Here is a 26000-nt window from a genome sequence, read left to right as displayed (position 1 = left end):
GCTCTTTTATACTGAACAAAATATTCCAGCATAATCCTGTAACCGTGAGTGCTTTCACTAAGCGATCCGGCTTTCCGGAACCAGCGGCGTAGACCGTTAAGTGTAATACAGCACCGGCATGTGGCTTTTCACTCGGACATTGTTACTACCAACGTCAAGACACCTATTCAGCCACTCCTCCCTATCCAAATGATTTTTACACTAATTGATTTTGAAAGCGTTAAAATGATTAAAATATTTATTAAATACAATGAAGTCTTCTTTGGTCGGTGTTAACATTTTGAATCAAGCCACCTGCCCGTCAGTCCTTCCATATCCATATGACGGTCTCGCTGCCTGTTTGACCACAGACGGGTGGAGACAGAGTTTATAGAGTTTCCTTTGACTCTCACAAAACTCTTGATTTCTTTAAGGGAGTCTGGGGCGGATTAGCCGCCACCTCAAGCACAGACAGGAGAACTGTAGAACATGTCTGGTGGTGTCCAATCATCACGTGGTCCAGCTGTAAACGTCGCCATGACCGATGGATGTTAACACCAAAAACTGTAATGGTTCTGCTTATTGGCGAGGTATCACTTAGCATTAACACGTTAGAGACTTAACTCAACCTCCTGTAGAGCATTTTACTACACAAGGACTTATAGAAATGAAACTGCTGGAACTGGAATTAATGTTATACATATATATGGAATTATAATGAATTTATCAACATTGTACTAACAGAACATTATGCTTGTAATTTAATATTACACTAATAAACGCAGCCTCCTCCTCCTTCTTCTCCTCCAACAGGAAGTTGTCAGACGTGAAGCTCCTCCACGCCTGTGATTCGACGATCATAGAATGGGCGGGGCTTGTGTCGGAGTTCCTGCAGCAGGACTCGTCTCAGCCGGTTCTGGACGGACTGAAGCCGCTTCCCTCAGAGGAGTTCCACTTCTGGAAGAACCGACTGAAGAACCTGCACTTCATCCAGCGGCAGGTGACGATGTCAGGGTGACGATGTCAGGGTGACGGCAGGTGACGATGTCAGGGTGACGATGTCAGGGTGACGATGTCAGGGTGACGGCAGGTGACGATGTCAGGGTGACGATGTCAGGGTGACGATGTCAGGGTGACGGCAGGTGACGATGTCAGGGTGACGATGTCAGGGTGACGGCAGGTGACGATGTCAGGGTGACGATGTCAGGGTGACGGCAGGTGACGATGTCAGGGTGACGATGTCAGGGTGACGGCAGGTGACGATGTCAGGGTGACGGCAGGTGACGATGTCAGGGTGACGATGTCAGGGTGACGGCAGGTGACGATGTCAGGGTGACGATGTCAGGGTGACGGCAGGTGACGATGTCAGGGTGACGGCAGGTGATGATGTCAGGGTGACGATGTCAGGGTGACAGCAGGTGGCAAGTGACAATGTCAGGGTGACGGCAGTTGACGATGTCAGGGTGACGATGTCAGGGTGATGGCAGGTGGCAAGTGACAATGTCAGGGTGACGGCAGTTGACGATGTCAGGGTGACAATGTCAGGGTGACGGCAGGTGACGATGTCAGGGTGACGATGTCAGGGTGACGGCAGTTGACGATGTCAGGGTGACGGCAGGTGACGATGTCAGGGTGACAATGTCAGGGTGACGATGTCAGGGTGATGGCAGGTGGCAAGTGACAATGTCAGGGTGACAATGTCAGGGTGACGGCAGGTGACGATGTCAGGGTGACGATGTCAGGGTGATGGCAGGTGGCAAGTGACAATGTCAGGGTGACAATGTCAGGGTGACGGCAGGTGACAATGTCAGGGTGACGGCAGGTGATGATGTCAGGGTGACGATGTCAGGGTGACAGCAGGTGGCAAGTGACAATGTCAGGGTGACGGCAGTTGACGATGTCAGGGTGACGATGTCAGGGTGACGATGTCAGGGTGATGGCAGGTGGCAAGTGACAATGTCAGGGTGACGGCAGTTGACGATGTCAGGGTGACAATGTCAGGGTGACGGCAGGTGACGATGTCAGGGTGACGGAAGTTGACGATGTCAGGGTGACGATGTCAGGGTGACGGCAGTTGACGATGTCAGGGTGACGGCAGGTGACGATGTCAGGGTGACAATGTCAGGGTGACGGCAGGTGATGATGTCAGGGTGACAATGTCAGGGTGACGGCAGGTGACGATGTCAGGGTGACAATGTCAGGGTGACGGCAGGTGATGATGTCAGGGTGACGATGTCAGGGTGACAATGTCAGGGTGACGGCAGGTGACGATGTCAGGGTGACGATGTCAGGGTGACGGAAGTTGACGATGTCAGGGTGACGATGTCAGGGTGACGGCAGTTGACGATGTCAGGGTGACGGCAGGTGACGATGTCAGGGTGACGATGTCAGGGTGACAATGTCAGGGTGACAATGTCAGGGTGACGGCAGGTGACGATGTCAGGGTGACGATGTCAGGGTGACGGAAGTTGACGATGTCAGGGTGACAATGTCAGGGTGACAGCAGGTGGCAAGTGACAATGTCAGGGTGACGGCAGTTGACGATGTCAGGGTGACGATGTCAGGGTGACGATGTCAGGGTGACGATGTCAGGGTGACAATGTCAGGGTGACGATGTCAGGGTGACGGCAGGTGACGATGTCAGGGTGACGATGTCAGGGTGACGATGTCAGGGTGACGGAAGTTGACGATGTCAGGGTGACAATGTCAGGGTGACAGCAGGTGGCAAGTGACAATGTCAGGGTGACGGCAGGTGATGATGTCAGGGTGACGGCAGGTGATGATGTCAGGGTGACGGCCCACATGTCTCCACATGTCCTTTTTACTGACAGTTCCTTTTGCAGCACCTTCTCTACTCCCACGTGGACATTGAAGCTCGTTCCATTTGAAATGCTCTTGCTGTCTTTACATTTGTTTATTTCAGAAAATGAAATCTTTCCTCGTTTCTTTATGTTGTGGTGTTTGTGCAGTTGATGAGCAGCAGAGCTCAGCAGGTGGCGTCCGTCGTTGAGCAGGCGGAGAGCGTCTACTGGTCCACTCTGAGAGACATTTACAGAGACGTGCAGGAAGGTAGGAACACTCACAAATAACAGAGGTTACCTGAGAGACTCACCTGACCTCTGACCTCTGCCCCCTCCTCCTCCTCCTCTCAGGTCTGAAGGAGGCTGAAGATGTGACTCTGAATCTGACTCCCCTGCAGGAGAAGCTGGAGGAGGTGGAGCAGATGGAGTACCAGCAGGTACTGTGGGACTGGCCACAACAACCAGCAGTATTGATACTCACGTATACTACATCCTCAGTCAGCAGGTACTGCGCATGCTGTACTCGTGTAACGTGTTGTGCTTGTTCGTCTCTTCTGAGGTCGACGTGAAGCAGCGCCTAACTAAACAGAAATAATCCTCAGAGAAATGTGTGAGTGGGGCCCGAGGGCTCTGTGAGCTGATTGGCTGGCTCTCTAGCTCCCCCGTAGGAGCTCGAACGCTGGAGCACGTTTTCCATTCGCCTTCAGTTTTCATAAAATTCTAACTCTACTCAGTGACGACACAGCAAAACACTACAGTGCGTCCCACAATGCATTTTGGTTGAGTATGTGCAGTAAGCTGACGCTCAGATTCACGGCCTGTGAAACCGGGTCCTGTACGGCCGTGACATCATCAGACTGTGACTGAACTCTGTCTGTGATTGGCAGCTGGGAGACAACATGGCGGCTGTGATGGAGGAGGTGCGTCTGCTGTGGATCAGGTCTGAGTTCTACTGTAAACCCTGCAGGATAGTGGTCCTGCTGCAGGAGGTCTGCAACCTCTTTATACAAACGGTACAGAGAGTGTGTGTGTGTGTGCGTATGTGCGTGTGTGTCACACACCATCCTTTACCTGCTTCTTCTTCTGCTGCTGCAGAGCAGGAAGTTCCTGCGTGGAGAGGAAGTGATGCGTGGTCTGGTGTCAGACCCTGGTCCGGTCCTGGATGATGTCAGACTGGTGATCTGGACCCTGCAGGCCCTGAAGGAGGCCTACAGTCAGTGCAGGACCCAGCTGGAGAACCAGCAGCAGGTCAGTGGTGTCTGTGTTTACGTCAGCAGGTGTGAAAGCGAGGTGGTCCGTCCTGATCTCAGGTACCTTCAACTGGATCAAAGGCTTTTTACAAGCAGCCAGTTTTAAGAGTTGATGATTATAAACACCTGATGCTGCATCCAGAGCTCCTACTGGGTCTGCAGCATCTACCTAAACCACATAATCCAAGCCTACGTTGCTTCTGGGCCACTGCGCTCCTCCAACGAACGCCGCCTGGCTCTGCCTCCCTTCACACAAAGCGACCTCAGTCCCTGTTCTCACCTGTGACGCCACGATGGTGGAACGAGCTGCCGCACGCCATCACAGCAACGGCATCCCTCTCTGACTTCAAGAAGCTCCTGAAAACTCTACAGAGGACACTTCCTCTGACATCACTTCCTGTGCTCCTCTTCTTCTGTCTCCTTACAGTTCTCTTTTGTTAACTCTTCCTTCCTTTTGTAGGTATTTACCCACCGATGGCGTACGCGCTAACAGCCGTCACTAGTATCTCTTGTCTCTTGTCGATGCTCGTATGTTGTTCCTCAAATGTGAGTGTTTGGATAAAAGCCAGATGAGTAACTGTAAATGCAGGATGGAGTCGCACAGAGCTGGGACTTTCCTTCACACCTGGTCGTCTTCCACCTGGACGCCTTCCTGAAACGTCTGCAGAACATCCAGGTACACACACGCACACACATGCACACGCATTTACACGTCACACGGTGAAACGCCTGGTCGATCATGACAGCAATCATTAGTTAAAACCAGCAGGTCTAACAGCGCCCCCCGTCCCCCTACAGGAGGTGCTCTGTGTCAGTCTGCAGCTGGACCAGCTGGATCAGACGGTCCTGACCGGTGTCAGCGGCAGGATGTGGACTGATGTGGTTCAGGGCGTGTATCAGGACTTCGTGTGTCACGTGACAGCTCTGTCTGACTGTAACTGTGACCCCGTGGACCCCGATGACCAGGTCAGCTGATGTGTGTCAGGTACTTCCTGTTGGACTCTGAGCTGTGTGTGACTCCTCGTCCTCTTCCTCTCAGAGCTTTGAGCTGCACCTGGATCAGTTTCATGTTCAGATAGCAGACCTGGAGAGGCGGCTGGTGTCGGTCCTCAGCAGAGCCTTCGGGGACTGCAGCTCCCCCTCCTCTGCCGCCAAGGTACCGGTCTATAACCACAGCCGCTGCAGGGAGAGGGGCTCTGGTCTGATCTGATCTGGTCTGTGTTTCAGCTGGTGGAGATGTTCGGGTTCGTCCTGGACCGTCCTCTGATCCAAGATCAGCTGCGTCCTCACCTGATCCGGCTGGTGGAGATGGTCTTGGTGGAGCTGGATCAGACCGAGCTGCTGTTCTACAGTCAGAGAGAGAAATCAGCAACATTCAGCAAGTTCAGCCCGACTGCTGCATCTGGACTCTGCTGGACTCAGCAGCTCAGACTGAGAGCTGAGGACACCCTGAGCCACTACAGGACCGTAGAATCCCTGTAAGGTCCCAGAACACACACAGCACACGGCAGGGGGGTTAGGGTTACTCCGACAGTAAGGACGGTCTCTGCGTTGCGTTCAGGTACCTGGACTCGGGGGAGTCCCAGCTGGTTCTGCAGAGGTTCCAGCAGATTGTGGATCTCCTGCAGGATTTCAGAGAGCGAGTGAGGTCAGACTGGAGCCGTCAGCTGGACTCAGACTGTGCGTTCATCCTGGAGCAACCTCTAATACAACACGACCAGCAAGGCATGCTGGGAGTTACCTTCAGCCACAAGGTCAGTGAGAGGAGTAACTAACGGGGGAGCTGGACTCACCTGCACCTGACCTCACCTGTCTGTCTGTGTGTGTCCAGCTGGAGGCGGCGCTGAGGGAGCTCAGGTGTGTGAGCAGGGAGACAGACGTGAAGCTCCGCCCCTTCGCTGCTGGACTCTTCACCTGCAGAGATGACATCACACAGACCTACCTGAGCCTGAGTCATATGGTGTCCTGCTACAACCAGGTACACACACACACACACAAGTCCTGAATACAGGTAGATCCAGGTGAAGGTCATGTGACAGGCCACGGTCCTCCTCCAGGTACTGAGGGACGTCCTGCAAGTGGAGCTTCCTCTGATCCAGGACCAGCTGCAGGACCTGAACCGCACCCTGTCAGAACTACAGAGGAACACCTGGAGCTGCGAAGGTGACACGTCACATGACACATCACATGACAAACCGGGTGTTGCGTAATCACACAGCTTCAAGAAGTTACTGTACCTGTGTGTGTGTTCAGGTGTGCAGCACCTGGTGGACCAGCAGAGACAGAGAGTGCTGCTCTTCCACTGCACAGTGAGCGAGGCCCGAGCCAACATGGACGCCATGACTCACATCGTTCAGGTGAAACACAGCAGGAAACACACCTGATATCCAAGGAAGGTTAAAGTCAAGGGCAACTGGACTTGGTTGAAGATACTGGAAGACGTTTCATCCCTCATCCAAAGGACTTCTTCAGTTCTGACTGACTGGCAGGGAAACTCAGCTATTTAACCTCAGTGGGGTCGTTGGCCCGGGTCATCGATACCGCTGGTTCGTTAGTGTTCCTTGTTGCTGTGACGACAGTCGTTACAGTCGTTAAGACTACCTGTGGCCAAGACTGAACGACCATCGTTGGTATCTTCACCTGAGGCCAATAGGTTACGTTTGTTGAGTTTCCTGGGAAGTGATGAAAGGACAGCATTGTAAGTGGGGGATAAGTGGTGGCGTAGACCCCCTCCCCTGTTCAATGACGGCTTCTCCACCCTGGTGTAGATGCTTCCTTGACACCTCTTTCAAACCATCCATCTTCTCTGTCTAAAATGTGCACCTGGTGGTCCTCAAACGAGTGTCCTCTGTCCTTCAGATGTAAGTAGACTGCAGAGTCTTGACCTGAGGAGTTGGCCCTTCTGTGTTGAGCCATGCGTTTGTGTCGTGGTTGTTTAGTCTCCCCAATATACAGGTCTGTGCATTCCTCACTGCATTGGACCGCATACACTAGTGTTCAGGGGTGCGGTCTTTGGGGGGGACCAGGTTTAAAAAACACAGGGATGTTGTGTTTGTTTCTCTGATACTCCAGACAGGTATGGAATCACAATGTTGTTGCGTTTTACCTTCTTCTCCTCGTCCCCTGTAGTTTTGCTCTTCTTCCTGGATCTGGCTGTTTTCACAAAGGTCCGTTTGGGGTCTCCACAGGCTGTGAGTGCCCCCTTCAGGTGGTTCTGTTCCGTCTCTCTGGCTTGTTGTTATGTGGTCCGCTCTGTGTTGCAGGGTTCTGATGATTCCTAGCTTGTGCTCCAGTGGGTGGTGGGAATCGAACAGTAGTTATTGGTCCGTGTGTGTGGGTCAGAGATGGGGACTTGAGTTAGAGACTCGGACTCGAGGCGCATGACTCGTGAACAATGTTTATTTTTATAAAACATTATAACCTGCCTACATAACACGTAGTTTCAGCTGCTCAGCTGCACGGCCACACGTGAGAGACAACAACAAACAGCTGCTGAGCCGTTCATCATAAACTTTGGCTTTAAAACTTCATACAGTCCAAAACAAAGAAGCGCTGAACACAAATAGGTTAGTAACCTGATGTTAGTGAGTTTAGCGCAGCGTTGGCCATCTAACGTTAGCTTGCTTCTTGCTTTAGCTACGAGCTACCGGAGGTTAACTCAGACTGTCGTTATGAAAAGATGAATGAGCGTTTGTTTACTCGCCAAACTTGTGGTGGTCGATTAACGTAATCATTTACGTCCCGCTGGCTGCCGTCACGTTAATTATTACCACAAACAGGTTACAGGTTTACTGTTGATCATGTAACGTTACAGTTTTATTTAGCTATAACGTTACACTGGGTTTGAGACTCGTAGTTAATAAGCGGTCATTAGTTGCATTGCTCATCACATGGTTGTTCTCTGTGAGTGAAAAACAGGTTACGGTTACAGAATCCCTTATAGCTCTGCAGTTTTATAAGCAGCCTGGACTGAACGCAGCAGCTGATACAACATTCGTAATAACCACGAGAGACTTGAGACTTGACTTGGACTCTAGCTTAAAGACTTGAGACTTGACCTGGACTCTAGCTTAAAGACTTGAGACTTGACTTGAACATCTAGCTCAGAGACTCGAGACTTGACCTGGACTCTAGCTCAGAGACTTGAGACTTGACCTGGACTCTAGCTCAGAGACTTGAGACTTGACTTGGACTCTAGCTTAAAGACTTGAGACTTGATCTGGACTCTAGCTCAGAGACTTGAGACTTGACTTGGACTCTAGCTTAAAGACTTGAGACTTGACTTGGACTCTAGCTTAAAGACTTGAGACTTGACCTGAACTCTAGCTCAGAGACTTGAGACTTGACTTGGACTCTAGCTTAAAGACTTGAGACTTGACTTGGACTCTAGCTCAGAGACTTGAGACTTGACTTGGACTCTAGCTCAGAGACTTGGGACTTGACCTGAACTCTAGCTCAGAGACTTGAGACTTGACTTGGACTCTAGCTCAGAGACTTGGGACTTGACCTGAACTCTAGCTCAGAGACTTGAGACTTGACTTGGACTCTAGCTCAGAGACTTGAGACTTGACTTGGACTCTAGCTCAGAGACTTGGGACTTGACCTGGACTCTAGCTCAGAGACTTGAGACTTGACTTGGACTCTAGCTCAGAGACTTGGGACTTGACTTGGACTCTAGCTCAGAGACTTGGGACTTGACCTGGACTCTAGCTCAGAGACTTGAGACTTGACTTGGACTCTAGCTCAGAGACTTGGGACTTGACTTGGACTCTAGCTCAGAGACTTGGGACTTGACCTGGACTCTAGCTCAGAGACTTGAGACTTGACTTGGACTCTAGCTCAGAGACTTGGGACTTGACTTGGACTCTAGCTCAGAGACTTGGGACTTGACCTGGACTCTAGCTCAGAGACTTGAGACTTGACTTGGACTCTAGCTCAGAGACTTGGGACTTGACCTGGACTCTAGCTCAGAGACTTGAGACTTGACTTGGACTCTAGCTCAGAGACTTGAGACTTGACTTGGACTCTAGCTCAGAGACTTGAGACTTGACTTGGACTCTAGCTCAGAGACTTGGGACTTGACCTGAACTCTAGCTCAGAGACTTGAGACTTGACTTGGACTCTAGCTCAGAGACTTGAGACTTGACTTGGACTCTAGCTCAGAGACTTGGGACTTGACCTGGACTCTAGCTCAGAGACTTGAGACTTGACTTGGACTCTAGCTCAGAGACTTGAGACTTGACTTGGACTCTAGCTCAGAGACTTGGGACTTGACCTGAACTCTAGCTCAGAGACTTGAGACTTGACTTGGACTCTAGCTCAGAGACTTGAGACTTGACTTGGACTCTAGCTCAGAGACTTGGGACTTGACCTGAACTCTAGCTCAGAGACTTGAGACTTGACTTGGACTCTAGCTCAGAGACTTGGGACTTGACCTGAACTCTAGCTCAGAGACTTGAGACTTGACTTGGACTCTAGCTCAGAGACTTGGGACTTGACCTGAACTCTAGCTCAGAGACTTGAGACTTGACTTGGACTCTAGCTCAGAGACTTGGGACTTGACTTGGACTCTAGCTCAGAGACTTGGGACTTGACCTGGACTCTAGCTCAGAGACTTGGGACTTGACTTGGACTCTAGCTCAGAGACTTGGGACTTGACCTGGACTCTAGCTCAGAGACTTGAGACTTGACCTGGACTCTAGCTCAGAGACTTGAGACTTGACTTGGACTCTAGCTCAGAGACTTGAGACTTGACCTGGACTCTAGCTCAGAGACTTGAGACTTGACCTGGACTCTAGCTCAGAGACTTGAGACTTGACTTGGACTCTAGCTCAGAGACTTGGGACTTGACTTGGACTCTAGCTCAGAGACTTGGGACTTGACCTGGACTCTAGCTCAGAGACTTGAGACTTGACTTGGACTCTAGCTCAGAGACTTGGGACTTGACCTGGACTCTAGCTCAGAGACTTGGGACTTGACCTGGACTCTAGCTCGGAGACTTGAGACTTGACTTGGACTCTAGCTCGGAGATTTGTGAGCGTCTCTGGAGTGGGTTTCCTGTAAACCCCAGTTTGCAGGCTCCTGTCCTCTTCAATGTGTACAGCACAGTCCAGGAAGGCCAAACTGTTGTTGTGGACGTCTTCTCGTGTGAACTCGGTTGCGTTGGACTTGAACCTTCTTTGGATAACTCTGACCTGGATGACTGAGAACATTCACAAGACACTGTGTTGATCCATCAGCTCCTTTACAACCTGTTCTGATCTGGTCCAGTAAGAACAGGGGGGGCGGATACAGCCTGAACTCCCTGTGGACACCTGACTGTTAACCTGAGAGGTCTGTATCTGTCCATCTGCAGGGCTGGGCGGAGCTTCACCTGCTGCAGCGCTCAGGTGAGTCGCTGCTGGAGGACGGCGCTACAGAGCAGAGCTACAGGGTCCTCAGAGAGGAGGGACAGCAGCTGCTCAGGTTAACACAGGTAACAGCAGAGTACACCTGAGGAGCAGGAGGAGCAGGAGGAGGTGCTGATGTGACTCTGCTGTGTTCTCAGGTGAACCGGAGTCTGTACAGAGCTGAAGACTCCTCTCAGTCCTGGATCAAGTATCTAGACTACATCGATGACAAAGTCCAGGACGGACTGTTCCAGCTGCTGCTCAGATCTCTGCACTTCCTGTCTGACAACATGAACCCACAGGTACGCTCCCCTGGGAACACCTGCGTCAACCTGAGCAGCACATCGAGCCTCTGTTGTGGTTTAGCTGGCTGACGTTAGCTGACTCACAGTGAGGACCTGATGGCGTCCTCAGAACGGTCAACAAGCGTGACATTAACATCTGAACACGCAACATACAAACATCCACAGAGCATCAAATACAGCACGAGATCTACAGCTGACATACGCACTAGCACATCAGGGGTAAATACCTGGGGAAGAGAACTGTGAGCAGACAGAAGAAGAAGAGCACAGGAAGTGATGTCAGAGGTTATCAGAGGAAGTTTTCAGGAGCTTCTTGAAACCAGAGAGGGACGCAGCCTCCAAGTTTAATGTAAACGCTGACGGCTAAATGAGAGGCGTGGTGTCATTTTGTAGTAGTTGCAGCCGTATTCAGGACTAAAGGAAACTGGACCAGAGATCCTCTGTGAGGGAGGACGCTCCACTCTGTAGTCCAACAGCTCCTCCCTAAGTAAACCGCCAGCTGGGAGCTCACCTGGTGGAGCCTCAGGTATCGAGTCCACAGGCGCCCCGGGTTCCGGTCCCCCGTCACAACAGATCAGATCAGCAGACAATCGATATGAAAGGACTCGGATCAGGATCAGAACTGGACCAGCTCGTGCTCTCTGGTCTCTCATGTTAACCATGTGATTCACATTCTCAGCTCTGATTGGACAGTTTTTTTCTTGTCCACCTGGACGAAGCCGTTTCCTGCGGCCGCTTTTCCCACGCGTTTGAGTCCGACTGGCATCTTAATACCTAAATAGTCCAGGTGCAAACCTAATGACCACAACGTCACAGGTTCGATTCCAGCTGTGTCACAGCCTCCGTTCTTCTTGCAGAGCTGCAGGGCTGCGTTGTTGGCGGTCCGTCTGGAGCTGCAGGAAACAGGAAGTGTGTTTGAGCCGTCAGTGAGCGGCGGCCTCTCTGACCTCCTGAAGACCATCATCACTGACGTTTACACGGCGGCCAGTCTGCCGCCCAGGATCTCTGTGAGTCGTCAGGGCAACTATCAGGTGACTCCGACGTCACTGTGACATTACACGCTCAGCCTGTCCGGGCTGCTGTTGGAGGCTTTGAACCCGTTTGTCTACCTGTCTGTCTGTCAGGTCTCTCTGCAGCAGAGTCCCAAGCTCTCTGCGTTGGAACAGGAAGTGATGCGTCGCCTGCTGCAGGTGAGGGAGGAGGCGGAGCGTCTGAGGGCGGGGCTGAACAGGTACTCATACCTGTGGCAAAGCAACAGGAGGCGGGTCATGCAGGAGTTCCTGACCTACAGCAGGCAGCTGGGACCCGAGGAGCTGGAGGCCGAGAAGACTCCGCCCACCCTGAAGGACTTCCAGAGAGAGGTGAGACACACCTGTCAGGTGTTTTACTGCAGACACTCCAGGTAAAAAGCACCTGTATTAGCTCACACCTGGGCTGGCTGATTTTGCCGTGTCATCACCTGGTGGCTGTGATGTCGTTTCAGATTGAGTCGCTCCAGAGAGTGAGCAGAGAGGTGGCTCACCTGGATGATGTCATCGTTCTGCACAACTGGCTGCAGGTCGACCTCCGTCCCTTCAGAGACTCCCTGCTGTCACTCATCTACGACTGGAGACACGTGTACACAGAGTACCTGCTGGGCTCAGTCAGGAACAGGTGAACTCACCTGAGACCCGCTAGCTAGGGTTGGGTATCATTTAAAATTTTACAGTACCAGTACCAAACCCAGTACCCTTAAAGTGATACCGATACCAACAGAGTACTTCATTCAATACCTTGCATAAAATGACACCTGACTGGCAGCTTATTATTATTTTTATTGTTGTTATGGACAAGCAAGGTGATTTTCTTGTTTCAAATAACTGCTAGAAGTATTGGGAAATCGCTCCCCATCCTAATTAGGTCATCCTCACTGGTAGCATTAGCCTATAAGGGGAAAGACTACAGCTTGGGACTTATTTTATATTTGAATGAGAGAGGAGTCAAATAGTTTAGTGACCAAATAAGTTGTGGGAAACGAATTTAAGGTATTTTTTGATAGGTCTACTATTCACCCCGAGTGCTTTTTCCTTTAGTGGGGAGCCGCAAACCTCGAATAAAACGAGAAAGCCTTCTGTTTAAACAAGTCACTAAACTACACTAAAGATACAAACAGAGGAAAAGAGGGGCTGCAGGTCTAGCCGATCAAACTAACTACACGTGAAGCAGCCCCAGCTGCAACCGCAGTCTCCGTCAGTAAAATCAGCTGATCGATCGGTGACTAGTGATGTGAAGAGCAAATACAAATACAGAGAAGTGTTAACTGATACCAGAAGATGAAACCAACGGAGAGCCAAGCTTGTGGTGATAAACAGTGACGAACACGCCTGAGACCGCAGCCGAAGGTGAGCGGCTGTTAAAATCACGCTTGGACTCCTTTTTTATACGGTTTATGGTGCAGGCACATAAGGAGGAAAAAGGCTGCTCTTCTCTTTCTTTCAGCGTGATTGGCTGAAAGCAAAACTAGACAAATAGTCATTTTTGGCCGCGATCTGGTTACAAAAAGTATCGATTGAAGTTCTGGTTTCTGGTTCTGGAGACGTTTCGGTTCTACTCCATACCAGGCTGCTTCGGTCAGGAACAGGTGAACTCACCTGAGACCCGCTGGCCTCAGTCAGGAACAGGTGACTCACCTGAGACCCGCTGGCCTCAGTCAGGAACAGGTGAACTCACCTGAGACCCGCTGGCCTCAGTCAGGAACAGGTGACTCACCTGAGACCAGCTGGCCTCAGTCAGGAACAGGTGAACTCACCTGAGACCCGCTGGCCTCAGTCAGGAACAGGTGACTCACCTGAGACCCGCTGGCCTCAGTCAGGAACAGGTGAACTCACCTGAGACCCGCTGGCCTCAGTCAGGAACAGGTGAACTCACCTGAGACCCGCTGGCCTCAGTCAGGAACAGGTGAACTCACCTGAGACCCGCTGGCCTCAGTCAGGAACAGGTGACTCACCTGAGACCAGCTGGCCTCAGTCAGGAACAGGTGACTCACCTGAGACCCGCTGGCCTCAGTCAGGAACAGGTGAACTCACCTGAGACCCGCTGGCCTCAGTCAGGAACAGGTGACTCACCTGAGACCAGCTGGCCTCAGTCAGGAACAGGTGAACTCACCTGAGACCCGCTGGCCTCAGTCAGGAACAGGTGACTCACCTGAGACCTGTGTGTGTCTTCAGTCTGCAGCAGCTGACCCAGCGTGGTGGCGGTGAAGAGTCCAGGTTCCCCCTGACAGAGACCATCATCCTGCTGGAGGCCGCCGGAGTCGAGCTGCCTGAACACCTGGCAGCACAGCTACAGGTAGTGACATCACTCATGAAAAACAACATTTTGACCCTCATCACCGTCTGACAGGTGCGACTGAGCAGCCTGTGTCTCCAGTCAGCTTCACGTTAAAACTCCTGAAACCTGTCGTCGTTGTTGTTTCTCTGGCAGTGCTGACGGGCTGCAGAGGACGCGGCGGCTCAGACGGGAGACGTTCATCGGTTCACAGGTTGATTTAGAGCTCACAGTGTTCAGACGTGATGATTAAAGGTTTGTGAATGAACTCTTTGTACCTTCAGTCTAAACAACAGGAGAAGAGCAGCATCTGTTTAAACACCTCATCAACACTTCTCTCATCGTTTAGTTTGGCTTTAAGATTTTATTCACCTGATCAACACAGAGATGCCTCTGTTATTCAGCCTGCCTCCATTTAAAGAAAGGGGGTGGACAAAATAATAGAAACGCCTCTCTGTGCAACAGTGAGTTCAGCAGCTGCTCCACATGTTCCTAATAAACTGGACACTCTGAGCAGGGTTTGTTTGTGGTTGGTTTACACTGGGAAAGTGACTAAATGAATTCTCCCACAATGCACTGCCCAAAGGAAATGGAGGGAAGCATCAACAGTAGGTGGTGTGTAGAGAAGAACTGAGCGGAGTCAGACTGAAGCACGTTAATGTGTTCAAAGGGCTGAGGATGCAGCACGCAGTGTTAGACACAATAGTAACATGGGGGCAGCCATCTTTGTTTGTGAACTTCTCGTCGACCTCCAGATGTGACTTTACTGGGACAAACCATCCCGTACTGAACCCAGGGGCTTTCATGTGGAGCTGGTCCCCCTTTGCAGCTTCTTCCACAAGACGATCGTTAGTGAGGTCAGACTCTGTTGGACGAGAGGACCCGGCTCTCAGTCTCTGTCTAGTTCATGCCAAAGGTGTTGGACAGGGGTCAGGTCAGGGTTCTGGGTGGGCCGGTCGAGTTCTTCCACACCGAACTGGGAGACCATTTCTTTATGGAGCTGCTTTGTGCACGAGGGCGTCGTCTTATTGAAACGGGAAAAGGCCAAACACAAGCTGCTGTCCTAAGATTTCCCTTTACAAACACACACCATGAAAACAGAGCCACTCCCTGAAGTATCAGGGCTCCCGCCGTCCTGGAAAATGATTTTAACATGTTGCAGCAGCGTTGAGTCAGGGTGGACGACATTAATTCAAGTCCCTGAAACTCTGAATAATGTCAGTTTCATTATCCTCCAACGGTAAATATCAGTCCCTGCTGGCTGCTGACGCTTTTATTGGCTTTATAATGTTTCCTTCTCAACTTGTTTTAGGCGCTTTAAAAGGTTAAATTGGTTTAAGGTTTTGTTTCAGCTCTAGTTTTGGTTTTGTAGAGCGATGGTTTCAGATGGGCTGAGAAAGTTGGATAAGAATGAAGCTCAGGTCAGAACTCGGGTTCGCAGCGTTTGGGCTCAGGACCACAGTGACGTTAGAAAACCGGAGGCTGTTATTTGTTCAGTTACTGGTGTTCAGGCAGCAGGTCAAAATATAATTCATGAGAAACGCACTCGTAAAGCACAGAACACAGAGATGCTTTCCAAAAGAAACAACGAACACAATGACCACACTATAAAAACATAATATTAAAAGGTCGTCATTCCTACGCAGATGATTTCATAGAGAAGCTGCAGCCCCGTCATTAAAACCAGACTTCAGCATAGAGGAACACGCTCGTCTGTCAGAGCAGCTGGATCATCACTGAACATGATCTCTGGATAAGACAGGCAACCCCGAGGATGTGGAGAGCGCCGTCCATAAACACTGTTCAAAACAGGAAATGAACGACACGAGCGGCTGAATGTATTTCTACCACCAAGGTATCAATTCTACCAGTACTAGTACTGCTTGCTGGTAGTTTTATTTGCAGCAGAAGTCTGATTCTTCACAGAGACACAAAGAACCACAACGAGATACATAAACGCTTTAATAGAATTTCTTTCTCTTCAGAAGCTGTGATTCATTTAGACTTTCCTGCTCAGACAGACACACGGGTCCGGTTTACAGCCTGGCGCTGGTCCGACCCGCTTCAGAAACCAGAACGTAAGAGAGGCACGATGATGAGAAAACCTACAGAGATCTAAAAATAATAAAAATGAAAGTCCTCGTTAACACTTATCATCTTCATGGCAACAAAAAACAAACATCAACTCTGTCCGTTTTGTCCCGCAGGTCCGAGTCCGGATCAGAGGTCAGAGAGAGCTCTGCCCCGGCTGCTGACATCACCACACAGACAGAGGCGGCGGCCAATCAGAGGGCAGCTAGCGACGGTAGACTCCAAAGGCGACCAGGCTGAGGAAGATGGTGACTCCGACCAGCGAGGCGGTGGCCGGGGCGGTGAAGAACTGCCGGTACTGGATCTGACAGTACCACAGCACCGACAGCATGAGGACCAGCAGGGGGACCATCAGGCTGCCCACATTCAGAGCCACCTGCACCTGGTCGGCAGGCCGCGGCCCCCCCGCCGCCCTCCCGCTGGCGTACTGAGAGATGTGACAGTGCAGGACGCAGTTATGGACCAGGTTCAGAGAGGCCAGAGTCTGAGCGTCGTCCTGCAGCAGCTGGCCCTGATAGATCAACCGGACCTGCTGCTCCTGGCCCGCAAAGTAGGTCCTGAAAGGGAAGAGGTCAGAGGTCAAAACCAGCCGCAACACTGCTCATCATCCACAAGAGTCTCAGAGCAGGAAATCACGGAGACGAGGAGCGAGAGCGTTCTGTCATCTGCAGAATGGCGAGATCTCAGCAGGTTCTGGTTCTATGTGGCGAAAGAACCCAAGCACTGTGCTACTGTCGGGAACAAAGAGGCCTGCGTTTCTGTAACGTGGAGGATGCTGCGCTGCCATCGGCTGTGAAACAACGTGGTCACATGACGGCAGCTGATGTTTTATACTTCTGCGTCGGTTCTACGCCGTACTCATGCATTTATACTGCAGTTACAGCAGATGTGTAGTTACATGTTGGGGAGGTGCACAACAGATTCAGCGCAGAAGTATAAATGAAGCTTTACTTCCAGTCTAAATGTGGTTCGTTCCTCACATACACAGAATAAAACGGTTCTGAGATGTTTTTGCTGTTTCATCTTTCTTTTAGACACCTGCAGCTGAACGTGCCTTTACTGTTGACAGGTGTTAGGGGGACGCCAGAGTACGACAGAGTACTACTAGTGACGCAGGGGGACGACAGAGTACTACTAGTGACGCAGGGGGACGCCAGAGTACGGCGCCAGAGTACTACTAGTGACGCCGGGGGACGACGCCAGAGTACGACGGCAGAGTACGACGCCAGAGTACGACGCCAGAGTACGACGCCAGAGTACGACGAGTGACGCAGGGGGACGCCAGAGTACGACGAGTGACGCAGGGGGACGCCAGAGTACGACGAGTGACGCAGGGGGACGCCAGAGTACGACGAGTGACGCCAGAGTACGACGCCAGAGTACGACGAGTGACGCAGGGGGACGCCAGAGCACGACGCCAGAGTACGACGAGTGACGCAGGGGGACGCCAGAGCACGACGCCAGAGTACGACGAGTGACGCAGGGGGACGCCAGAGCACGACGCCAGAGTACGACGAGTGACGCAGGGGGACGCCAGAGTACTACTAGTGACGCAGGGGGACGCCAGTGTACGACGCCAGAGTACTACTAGTAACGCAGGGGGACGCCAGAGTACGACGCCAGAATACAACGAGTGACGCAGGGGGACGCCAGAGTATGACGAGTGACACCAGAGTACGACGCCAGAGTACGACTAGTGACGCAGGGGGACGCCAGAGTATGACGAGTGACGCCAGAGTACGACGCCAGAGTACGACTAGTGACGCAGGGGGACGCCAGAGTACGACGCCAGAGTACTACTAGTGACGCAGGGGGACGCCAGAGTACGACGCCAGAGTACTACTAGTGACGCAGGGGGACACCAGAGTACAACTAGTGACGCAGGGGGACGCCAGAGTACGACGCCAGAATACAACGAGTGACGCAGGGGGACGCCAGAGTATGACGAGTGACACCAGAGTACGACGCCAGAGTACGACTAGTGACGCAGGGGGACGCCAGAGTACGACGCCAGAGTACGACTAGTGACGCAGGGGGACACCAGAGTACAACTAGTGACGCAGGGGGACGCCAGAGTACGACGCCAGAATACAACGAGTGACGCAGGGGGACGCCAGAGTATGACGAGTGACACCAGAGTACGACGCCAGAGTACTACTAGTGACGCAGGGGGACACCAGAGTACAACTAGTGACGCAGGGGGACGCCAGAGTACGACGCCAGAATACAACGAGTGACGCAGGGGGACGCCAGAGTATGACGAGTGACACCAGAGTACGACGCCAGAGTACGACTAGTGACGCAGGGGGACGCCAGAGTACGACGCCAGAGTACGACTAGTGACGCAGGGAGACGCCAAAGTACGACGCCAGAGTACTACTAGTGACGCAGGGGGACGCCAGAGTACAACTAGTGACGCAGGGGGACGCCAGAGTACGACGCCAGAGTACAACTAGTGACGCAGGGGGACGCCAAAGTACGACGCCAGAGTACAACTAGTGACGCAGGGGGACGCCAGAGTACGACTAGTGACGCAGGGGGACGCCAGAGTACAACGAGTGACGCAGGGGGACGCCAGAGTACGACGAGTGACGCAGGGGGACGCCAGAGTACGACGAGTGACGCAGGGGGACGCCAGAGTACGACGCCAGAGTACGACTAGTGACGCAGGGGGACGCCAGAGTACAACGCCAGAGTACGACTAGTGACGCAGGGGGACGCCAGAGTACGACGAGTGACGCCAGAGTACGACGCCAGAGTACGACTAGTGATGCAGGGGGACGCCAGAGTACGACGCCAGAGTACGACGCCAGAGTACGACTAGTGACGCAGGGGGACGCCAGAGTACAACGCCAGAGTACGACTAGTGACGCAGGGGGACGCCAGAGTACGACGAGTGACGCAGGGGGACGCCAGAGTACGACGAGTGACGCAGGGGGACGCCAGAGTACGACGAGTGACGCAGGGGGACGCCAGAGTACGACGAGTGACGCAGGGGGACGCCAGAGTACGACTAGTGACGCAGGGGGACGCCAGAGTACGACGAGTGACGCAGGGGGACGCCAGAGTACGACGAGTGACGCAGGGGGACGCCAGAGTACGACGAGTGACGCAGGGGGACGCCAGAGTACGACGAGTGACGCAGGGGGACGCCAGAGTACGACGAGTGACGCCAGAGTACGACGCCAGAGTACGACTAGTGATGCAGGGGGACGCCAGAGTACGACGCCAGAGTACGACGCCAGAGTACGACTAGTGACGCAGGGGGACGCCAGAGTACGACGCCAGAGTACGACGCCAGAGTACGACTAGTGACGCAGCAGTGACGCAGCACAGCTAGCTGCAGCGACGGCTTTGTTACCGTTTGATGTAGCCGATGGTGTCCTGCGGTTTGACCTGAGCCCTTTTCTCTGTGTCGTTGAGAAACTTGATTCTGAGCACCATGTTCCTCTGAGAGGACGAAGACTCTCCTCCTCCTCCTCCTTCTCTGCTCCTCACACCGTCTCCTCCTCCAGCCTCTCCCCTTTCTCTCCCCTCCCCCTCCTTCTCCTGGGTGGAGGTGTTGGTGGGCGGGGCTTCTGTCAGAGAGCTGTCACTTAAAGAGCTGGAGGGGGGGGAAGAGGAAGACGAAGAGTTGGCGGCAGAGAGAGGCGTGTCATGGTGGGCGGGGCTGCTCCTCAATGATGAGGCGGGGCCTGTGGTGGAGGCAAACAGGTGTTCCGGGGGCTCGGTGGTGCGGGTGGAGATCCAGGCGAGCAGCATCACCAGGAGGAGCAACAGCAAACAGAACAGCACCGTCACCTCGTCTCCGACGCCTTCGATCAGCGCCATCGCCCACGGCAACGCCCACTGAGGTCAACACGGGTCACACACCTGCACACAGGGGGCGGAGCTTAGCATCAAACACGTCACAGAAGATCATTTCAACCCACAATCAGCTCCACCCTCACTGACCCGTCTGCTCAGATGTTAGATGTTGACAGAACAGGTGTGAAACTCGTGACCTCCTACATTTTGTTACTTACAGGAGGAATTATTGAATTATTAAATTAATGATTCCCTTTTTGCTGAAGACCCGGTGGAGCCCCCTCACGGGCCCCTGAGGGTCCTCGGACCCCACCTTAGTCAGCTGGTCCCTGTTCAGATCAGAACTCTCCCTCTGAAGCTCGGGTCCGGCTCTTTGCTCTCTGACTGACCGATAGTCTGGTTTCTTTGTGTTTAACTACAAACCGGTTCTGACTTGATCCACTTCATATCTCTCATCTGAAACGTGGCTCTCGCGCTGTTTCTGTTAACTTTACGGTCCGGACCTGCAGTACAGGTGCAGCTGCTGCTCACCTGGCCGCGCGCACGGTCAGCTGACCGGCGGTGCGTGCGGAGGTTCACCCGCAGCTCGGCTCAGTAACAGCCCGCTTCCGTCCACCGAACTCACGGTACCGTCCTGCTAAAACTCCGAGCTAACTGCTAACTGCTAACTGCTTCCAACTCACAGCCGGGACAGGAAGTCTGCTAAGCTACATGCTAACTGCTGTCAGCCTCACTGATGAGGTCATTAAGGCACGTGGACGTGGCGTCAGAGTCTGAGCAGACAAACAAGACAAAGTTAAACTTACTGTTCAGCTTACAAAGCTCATATCACAGAGTTAGCCCGCAGGCTAATCAGGCTAATCTGCTGCTGCTCACGCTTCCTGCTTCTGCTCCTCCGTCTTCTTCTGTGGTTCTGACTCACGTGACGCGCAGCTGCCTCCTGCCGGTCATCACAAACTCCGCCTTCAGGCCGCGGCGGGAACAACAAGTACATTTATATCTATAAATAGATATTTATAGATAAATACAGGTGGGTTTTATGAAAAGGTTCATTTTCCTCCTTTAAATTAAGTCAAAAAGTGAAACATTTCTGTAGATAGATTTGTTTCATAGACTTTCTTTATTCTAATATGTTGAGAGATGGATTTTTGATCTCCATGAGCTGTAAGCTGGGATCATCAAGATAAATAAATATTTCACTTTAGAATATAAGAAAGTTTAGCGTTTTTGACTTAAATTATTGTGAAAAAATTAATTATTTTCTGAGATGCACCTGAATGAACATTTAATTACAAAATATCACTGTAATCTGTTGCAGTCACTGTGGAAAATGTGTAATTAACTTACAGTTATATATTATATTTATATATATACATAAATATTTTATAATTTTCTGTATAGATGCAGGGTCCTTGTAATTGCTTGTCCAATTCTGCCAACTCGTTACTGATGACTGAGTGCACATTGTGGAATGAGTATATAAAGAGTTGATTGGGATCCAATTGCAAGAGCATAGTGATACGTAACATGGAGCCAGCAGGTGATACGGGTCACAATGGAGGTCAAGCAGCAGCAGTGGTGGGAGGAAGACGAGGAAGACGTGTTGGTCAAAGGAATGGCAGGGGACAGGCCTCCCTTCTGAGAGGTGGTCGTGGGCCTCGTTTGAGAGGTGTGGGGGAACGTGGTAGAGGACAAGGCCACGGGCCAAGACAGCGGCAGCAACAGCAGAGTGTCCAGTGAAATTTGGGCAATAGTTGTAGACCATGTCATAAATCTTCTTTGTGGACAATAGCGGCTACAATGATACAACCAAACCTCAGAAGGTCAACCGATGAGAACCGGTAAGTTATCAGCATGCACTAAACATTATGCTACTCTCAATTGTCAAGTGACTGCATAACAATGTGTATCACAGAATAGGTGATGTGAGCAAGTGTCTTCTTACTCTAATGTTCCCTGTAGAATTGTGACCAGGTCAAATAGTGGAGGCAGAGGCAAAATTCTAACTGACCAACAACAGCAGGCTGCAGTCGATTTGGTTCGGGACAGAAATCATATTCGCCTTACAGAAATTCACCAGCATATCTTGGACAACGAAGACATGTTCAATAATGTGGGATCCATAAGTTTGCCGACTATTGCACGCATACTGAAAAGACACCAGGTATCTATAAAACAACTGTACCGTGTGCCTTTCGAAAGAAATGAGGACTGAGTGTGTTCAGTAAGTTCAGTTTCAAGACGGCTGTTGTAAAAACATTCCCAAAAATTCTACATTGTACACTAATCTCTAAATCTCTTTCCAAAATGTATTTTTAGAGGGTGATGGAGCTGGATGCTGATGGCGACCATCACAAATTCATATATTTGGATGAGGCGGGTTTTAATCTGGCCAAGACAAGGAGGAGAGGTCGGGATTTCATTGGCCAGCGGGCAACCAACCAAGTACCTGGACAACGTGGGGCCAACATTACCATGTGTGAGTCAGTAAGCTGGTGTGGTGGGACGCAGACCTCCTATTGGACCATATAATGCAGCTCTCCTTTCTTGACGAGCTGGATGAGGTTTGTAGAGCTGAAGGTGTGACCTATCGCATTGTGTGGGACAATGTCATGTTCCATCATGCTCATGTGGTGCAAGCATGGCACAGTTTACCACCCTGTATTTACCCCCATACTCTCCCTTCCTTAACCCGAATTTTTCTCCGCATGGAGATGGAAGGTTCATGACAGGCACCCGAGTCACTCTTCTCCAGGCCATGAATGACGCCTGCAATGACATCACAGCAGACCAGTGTCAGGCCTGGATTCGCCATGACCGAAGGTTTTTTCCAAGATGTTTGGCTAATGAAAACATCCATTGTGATGTAGATGAGAACCTGTGGCCAAATCGACAACACGGAGTCGATGACAATGTAGAAGTACAGTAATCGCTTTTGTTTCTTACAGTACAAGCAAGTTGAGGAACACTGCATTTGATGTATTACAGTACTTTTCTATTTCATAGCTAATTATTTTTGCTTTGATTCAAATAAACCTATGTTGTGATTGTACTGTAGTGTTTTGCATCAACTGTTTCTGTAGTATTCTCTCTACTACTGCAGTACGTTTACGGAGAAGTATTTACTGTACATGTAGTACCATAATGAAACCTGTATCACCTATTTTGTTCTACAATATCTAATGATTGTACGAACAATGACACAGTGAAACTATCGGTTGCTTGTGTGCGGGTGATCTTTAGTTATGTTTCAATGGTATTTCAGTCAATTTCTTTTTTTGAACCAATGATTGTGCAAGATTTCTTTAAAGATGTGAATGCACAATGCAATGTTTTGAACATTCGACAGCCTGTGTTACAAGTGATAACCGTTTTGTGTCTAGAGTTGTTTAAAATGACATCAAGGTTCTGAAAATAGTAACAAAGAACACACAAAAACTGTAAGTAACATTTAGAACGCAGGACCTTTTACTTCTAACAGAGTAGTTTTAAACTGTAGTTCTTTTACTGCAGTAAAATATCGGAGTACTTCTTTAAAACTTAATAAAATATATAAAAACATGAGTCATGCCTGTCAGACTGAGAATCTTTTATTGTGAAAGGTCACTTCCTGCGACTCTTTGATAATAAAAACAGAGGATCAATAAATCCTCCATCGTGTTTCTGATCAGCACGTGACGGCAGGAAGTAAACATTATTATGTGTTATTAATACAAAGCGAAGATTCCCGTAAATCCAAACATTGATCATTAAATGACTGAACCGATTTTTGATCAGTTTGAATTTATTTAATGAAGATTTATCTGATCATCTCTTTCCTCTTTTCATAATTAGCTGCGCCGTCACGCATGCGCACTCCACTATTATGCGGCGCATCCCGAAGGAGAGTCAAGTTACAGGAAGTTACCAGATGTTGTAGTGTTTCCCCTTCAAAATAAAAGGCGAGTAGTTTCAATAACAGACTGCTGAGGCAGCAGCAAACAGGAGAGTTCACACTTTTAGTCAGAAACAAATAAAATACTGGAAGAAAGGGTCAAATAGTTCATTAAGAAAGAGTCAGTGCAGGAGGTCAGTGATGTTTGTCGCCTCGCGTCTCAGTTAGACAGGTCTGACCTTCCTGGCGTAGTTCCTGAGTCTGAGCCGGCTGTGAACTCATCTCACATGTTCACCAAAGTGATTCAGATCTTCAGCCTGAAACGAACACCTGAAAACGCCTTCAGACTTTCAGAACCAAGAACACGAACGTACTGAACCATCTGGATCGTCCCTTAAACGCCATTTTATCCAAGCCATCAAGTTCTCTTCGACCCTTTGTGTTGAGAGGAGGAGATCAGGGCTCAGCTCACCAGACGAGAAGAAGTTTTAACTCTTTAGAAGAAATATTTGAGGGCGGTCCCTCCAACAGAAAATGTTTAAAGCATTCAACTCTTTATTACCTGCATCTGGAGAAAGTTTCTGCACCAAGTTAACACAAAGTTCAGGCAGCAGGTGACGATTCAAACGTTCCTTTTGTTTCTTCTACATTTAAACGGCACGCTTCCTTATTGTGCAAATAAACCTTTCATCTGTTTTCAGAAGGTGACAGCTGCCTCGACCTGCTGAAGGTCCGTTTATCATTTTCCAGCACAGGGTCACATAACGCCATGAAGTCTGTAGTTCCCTTCATGCTGTACATACAAAATGTAGATCCAGCAGATGGTGGATAAATAACGAGTCCCAGAAATAAACTATCATCAGCGAGTTGAAGAGTCAGCAGAAACTTCTAGATCTCTTCCCAGCATGCAGCAGGGTGAACAGGCTGTGGCTGGGTGGGTTCTGTCCTTTAGGATCCTTTGGGCTCTGAGCAGTTTGAGCCCTCCGGTCCCGGGCCGTGCACATCCCATGTTGGTGATGTTTCCAGTCTGTGAAGTGGGCGTGGGAGTTTGGCCTTCTTCAGCTTCCTCTAGAAATCCAGTCGTTTCTTTCTTCACCAGCGTGGAGATGTGAGGCGACCATGTCAGGTTCTCTGTGATGCTGATTCACCTGCTCCACCGATGCAGACAGGAGTGAGTCTTTAGCTCCTTGTTTTGTTGACGTTGAGCAGCTGGTTGTTCTCTGAGCACCAAGACTTCCTCCCGATGTGAAGTCTCATCGTTGTTTGGAATCCGGCCGATGATGGTGGTGTCGTCCGCAAACTTCACAGCAGAGTTCTCTCCATGTATGCAGTTGTGGTGTACAGCGTGAACAGGAGGGGGCGGAGCACGCAGCCCTGGGGGGCCCCGGTGTGGAGCACTAGAGTGGAAGAGGTGAGTCCGCCAATCCGAACACACTGGGGTCTGTTTGTGAGGAAGTCCAGGATCCAGGACAGAGCTGATCAGCTTCATGGGCAGATTGTGTTGAATGCTGACACAAAGTTACGGGAAATTATGTTCTTTTTTTCTCCCGACTTTCACTCAAACATTATTTTCCACCAGAGTTTTTCTGCTGTGTTTTTACTGGCTACGTTGTGGGCTTTTATTGTGAAACCCCGCCGGGTCACGTGGTGCTCGGTGTGTGACTTGACAGCAGGTCAGAGGAGGAGAGAAAGGAGGAATGAATCATCGGGAGGAGACGGGCTGATGAGAGACACTCAGAGGACATCTGATCTGAGACCAGCTGCTTTTAAACATCTGCACAACAGCAGCAGGTCCCTGAACGCACCGCGGGTCGCTGATCCCGCCGGGACTCCGTAGCGTTTCTCTGGGTTTATCTGGGTGATTCTGGTGCCAATGATGCCGGATCAGATCTCAGTGTGTGAGTTCCTGTCGGAGACCACCGAGGACTACAACTCCCCCACCACGTCCAGCTTCACCACCCGGCTGCAGAGCTGCAGGAACACCGTCAGCATCCTGGAGGAGGTGGGCTGTCTGCCTGTCTGTCTGCCTGTCTGTCTGCCTGTCTGTCTGCCTGTCTGTCTGTGTGTCCGGGCGGCACTCCGCACTCTGTACCCGACCTTTCATTCCTCTCTCTCGGCGCACTGAGCGCATTTCTCCCCGGTGACCCGAGCGATAGAAAAAGCAATTTGGCGAACTCCATTCACATTTCTGCTAATTT

The 26000-nt window shown here is 50.9% G+C and overlaps 3 protein-coding genes across 6 annotated transcripts in view; 2 read left to right on the top strand and 1 right to left on the bottom strand.

Annotated features, from left to right (window-relative positions):
- Positions 1–792: 792 nt before the first annotated feature.
- Positions 793–16110, top strand: LOC119902778 (dynein heavy chain 17, axonemal-like; the record flags this gene model as incomplete). Of its 3 annotated transcripts, none has more annotated exon segments than XM_038719141.1 (22): positions 793–979; positions 2949–3048; positions 3132–3217; positions 3668–3793; positions 3876–4028; positions 4620–4706; positions 4829–4996; positions 5070–5186; positions 5258–5508; positions 5592–5784; positions 5862–6008; positions 6088–6193; positions 6284–6387; positions 10386–10505; positions 10578–10721; positions 11582–11731; positions 11849–12085; positions 12208–12377; positions 13931–14051; positions 14187–14285; positions 15677–15885; positions 16016–16110. In XM_038719141.1, coding segments are annotated over 20 exon segments (2773 nt in total), but the record flags the coding sequence as incomplete, so codon positions are not given.
- tmub1 (transmembrane and ubiquitin-like domain containing 1) lies at positions 15976–20850 on the bottom strand. Of its 2 annotated transcripts, none has more exons than XM_038719142.1 (3): positions 20735–20850; positions 19483–19994; positions 15976–16678 (listed from the first exon to the last, which is right to left on the bottom strand). In XM_038719142.1, exons 2-3 carry the CDS (start codon positions 19950–19952, stop codon positions 16327–16329), a joined length of 822 nt encoding a protein of 273 aa, XP_038575070.1. In that variant the 5' UTR covers positions 19953–19994; positions 20735–20850; the 3' UTR covers positions 15976–16326. The 2 variants fall into 2 exon arrangements, with proteins under 2 accessions (XP_038575070.1, XP_038575071.1); XM_038719143.1 differs by having other exon boundaries at positions 20747–20843.
- Positions 20851–25460: 4610 nt separating this feature from the next.
- asap1a (ArfGAP with SH3 domain, ankyrin repeat and PH domain 1a) overlaps positions 25461–26000 on the top strand; it is a 40516-nt gene continuing 39976 nt past the window's right edge. The window contains exon 1 of the mRNA XM_038719144.1: positions 25461–25804. Within this exon, the coding sequence (XP_038575072.1) occupies positions 25676–25804 (129 nt within the window). The 5' untranslated portion in view covers positions 25461–25675. The remainder of the gene's footprint in view (positions 25805–26000) is intronic.

Source organism: Micropterus salmoides, unplaced genomic scaffold (assembly GCF_014851395.1).
Source record: "Micropterus salmoides isolate LMB-PRFRI ecotype aquatic unplaced genomic scaffold, ASM1485139v1 Ms_hic_scaffold_14, whole genome shotgun sequence".
Classification (NCBI taxonomy): Eukaryota; Metazoa; Chordata; class Actinopteri; order Centrarchiformes; family Centrarchidae; genus Micropterus; species Micropterus salmoides.
Note: the sequence above shows the minus strand (reverse complement) of the source record. Positions and strands in the feature narration are given on the sequence as shown.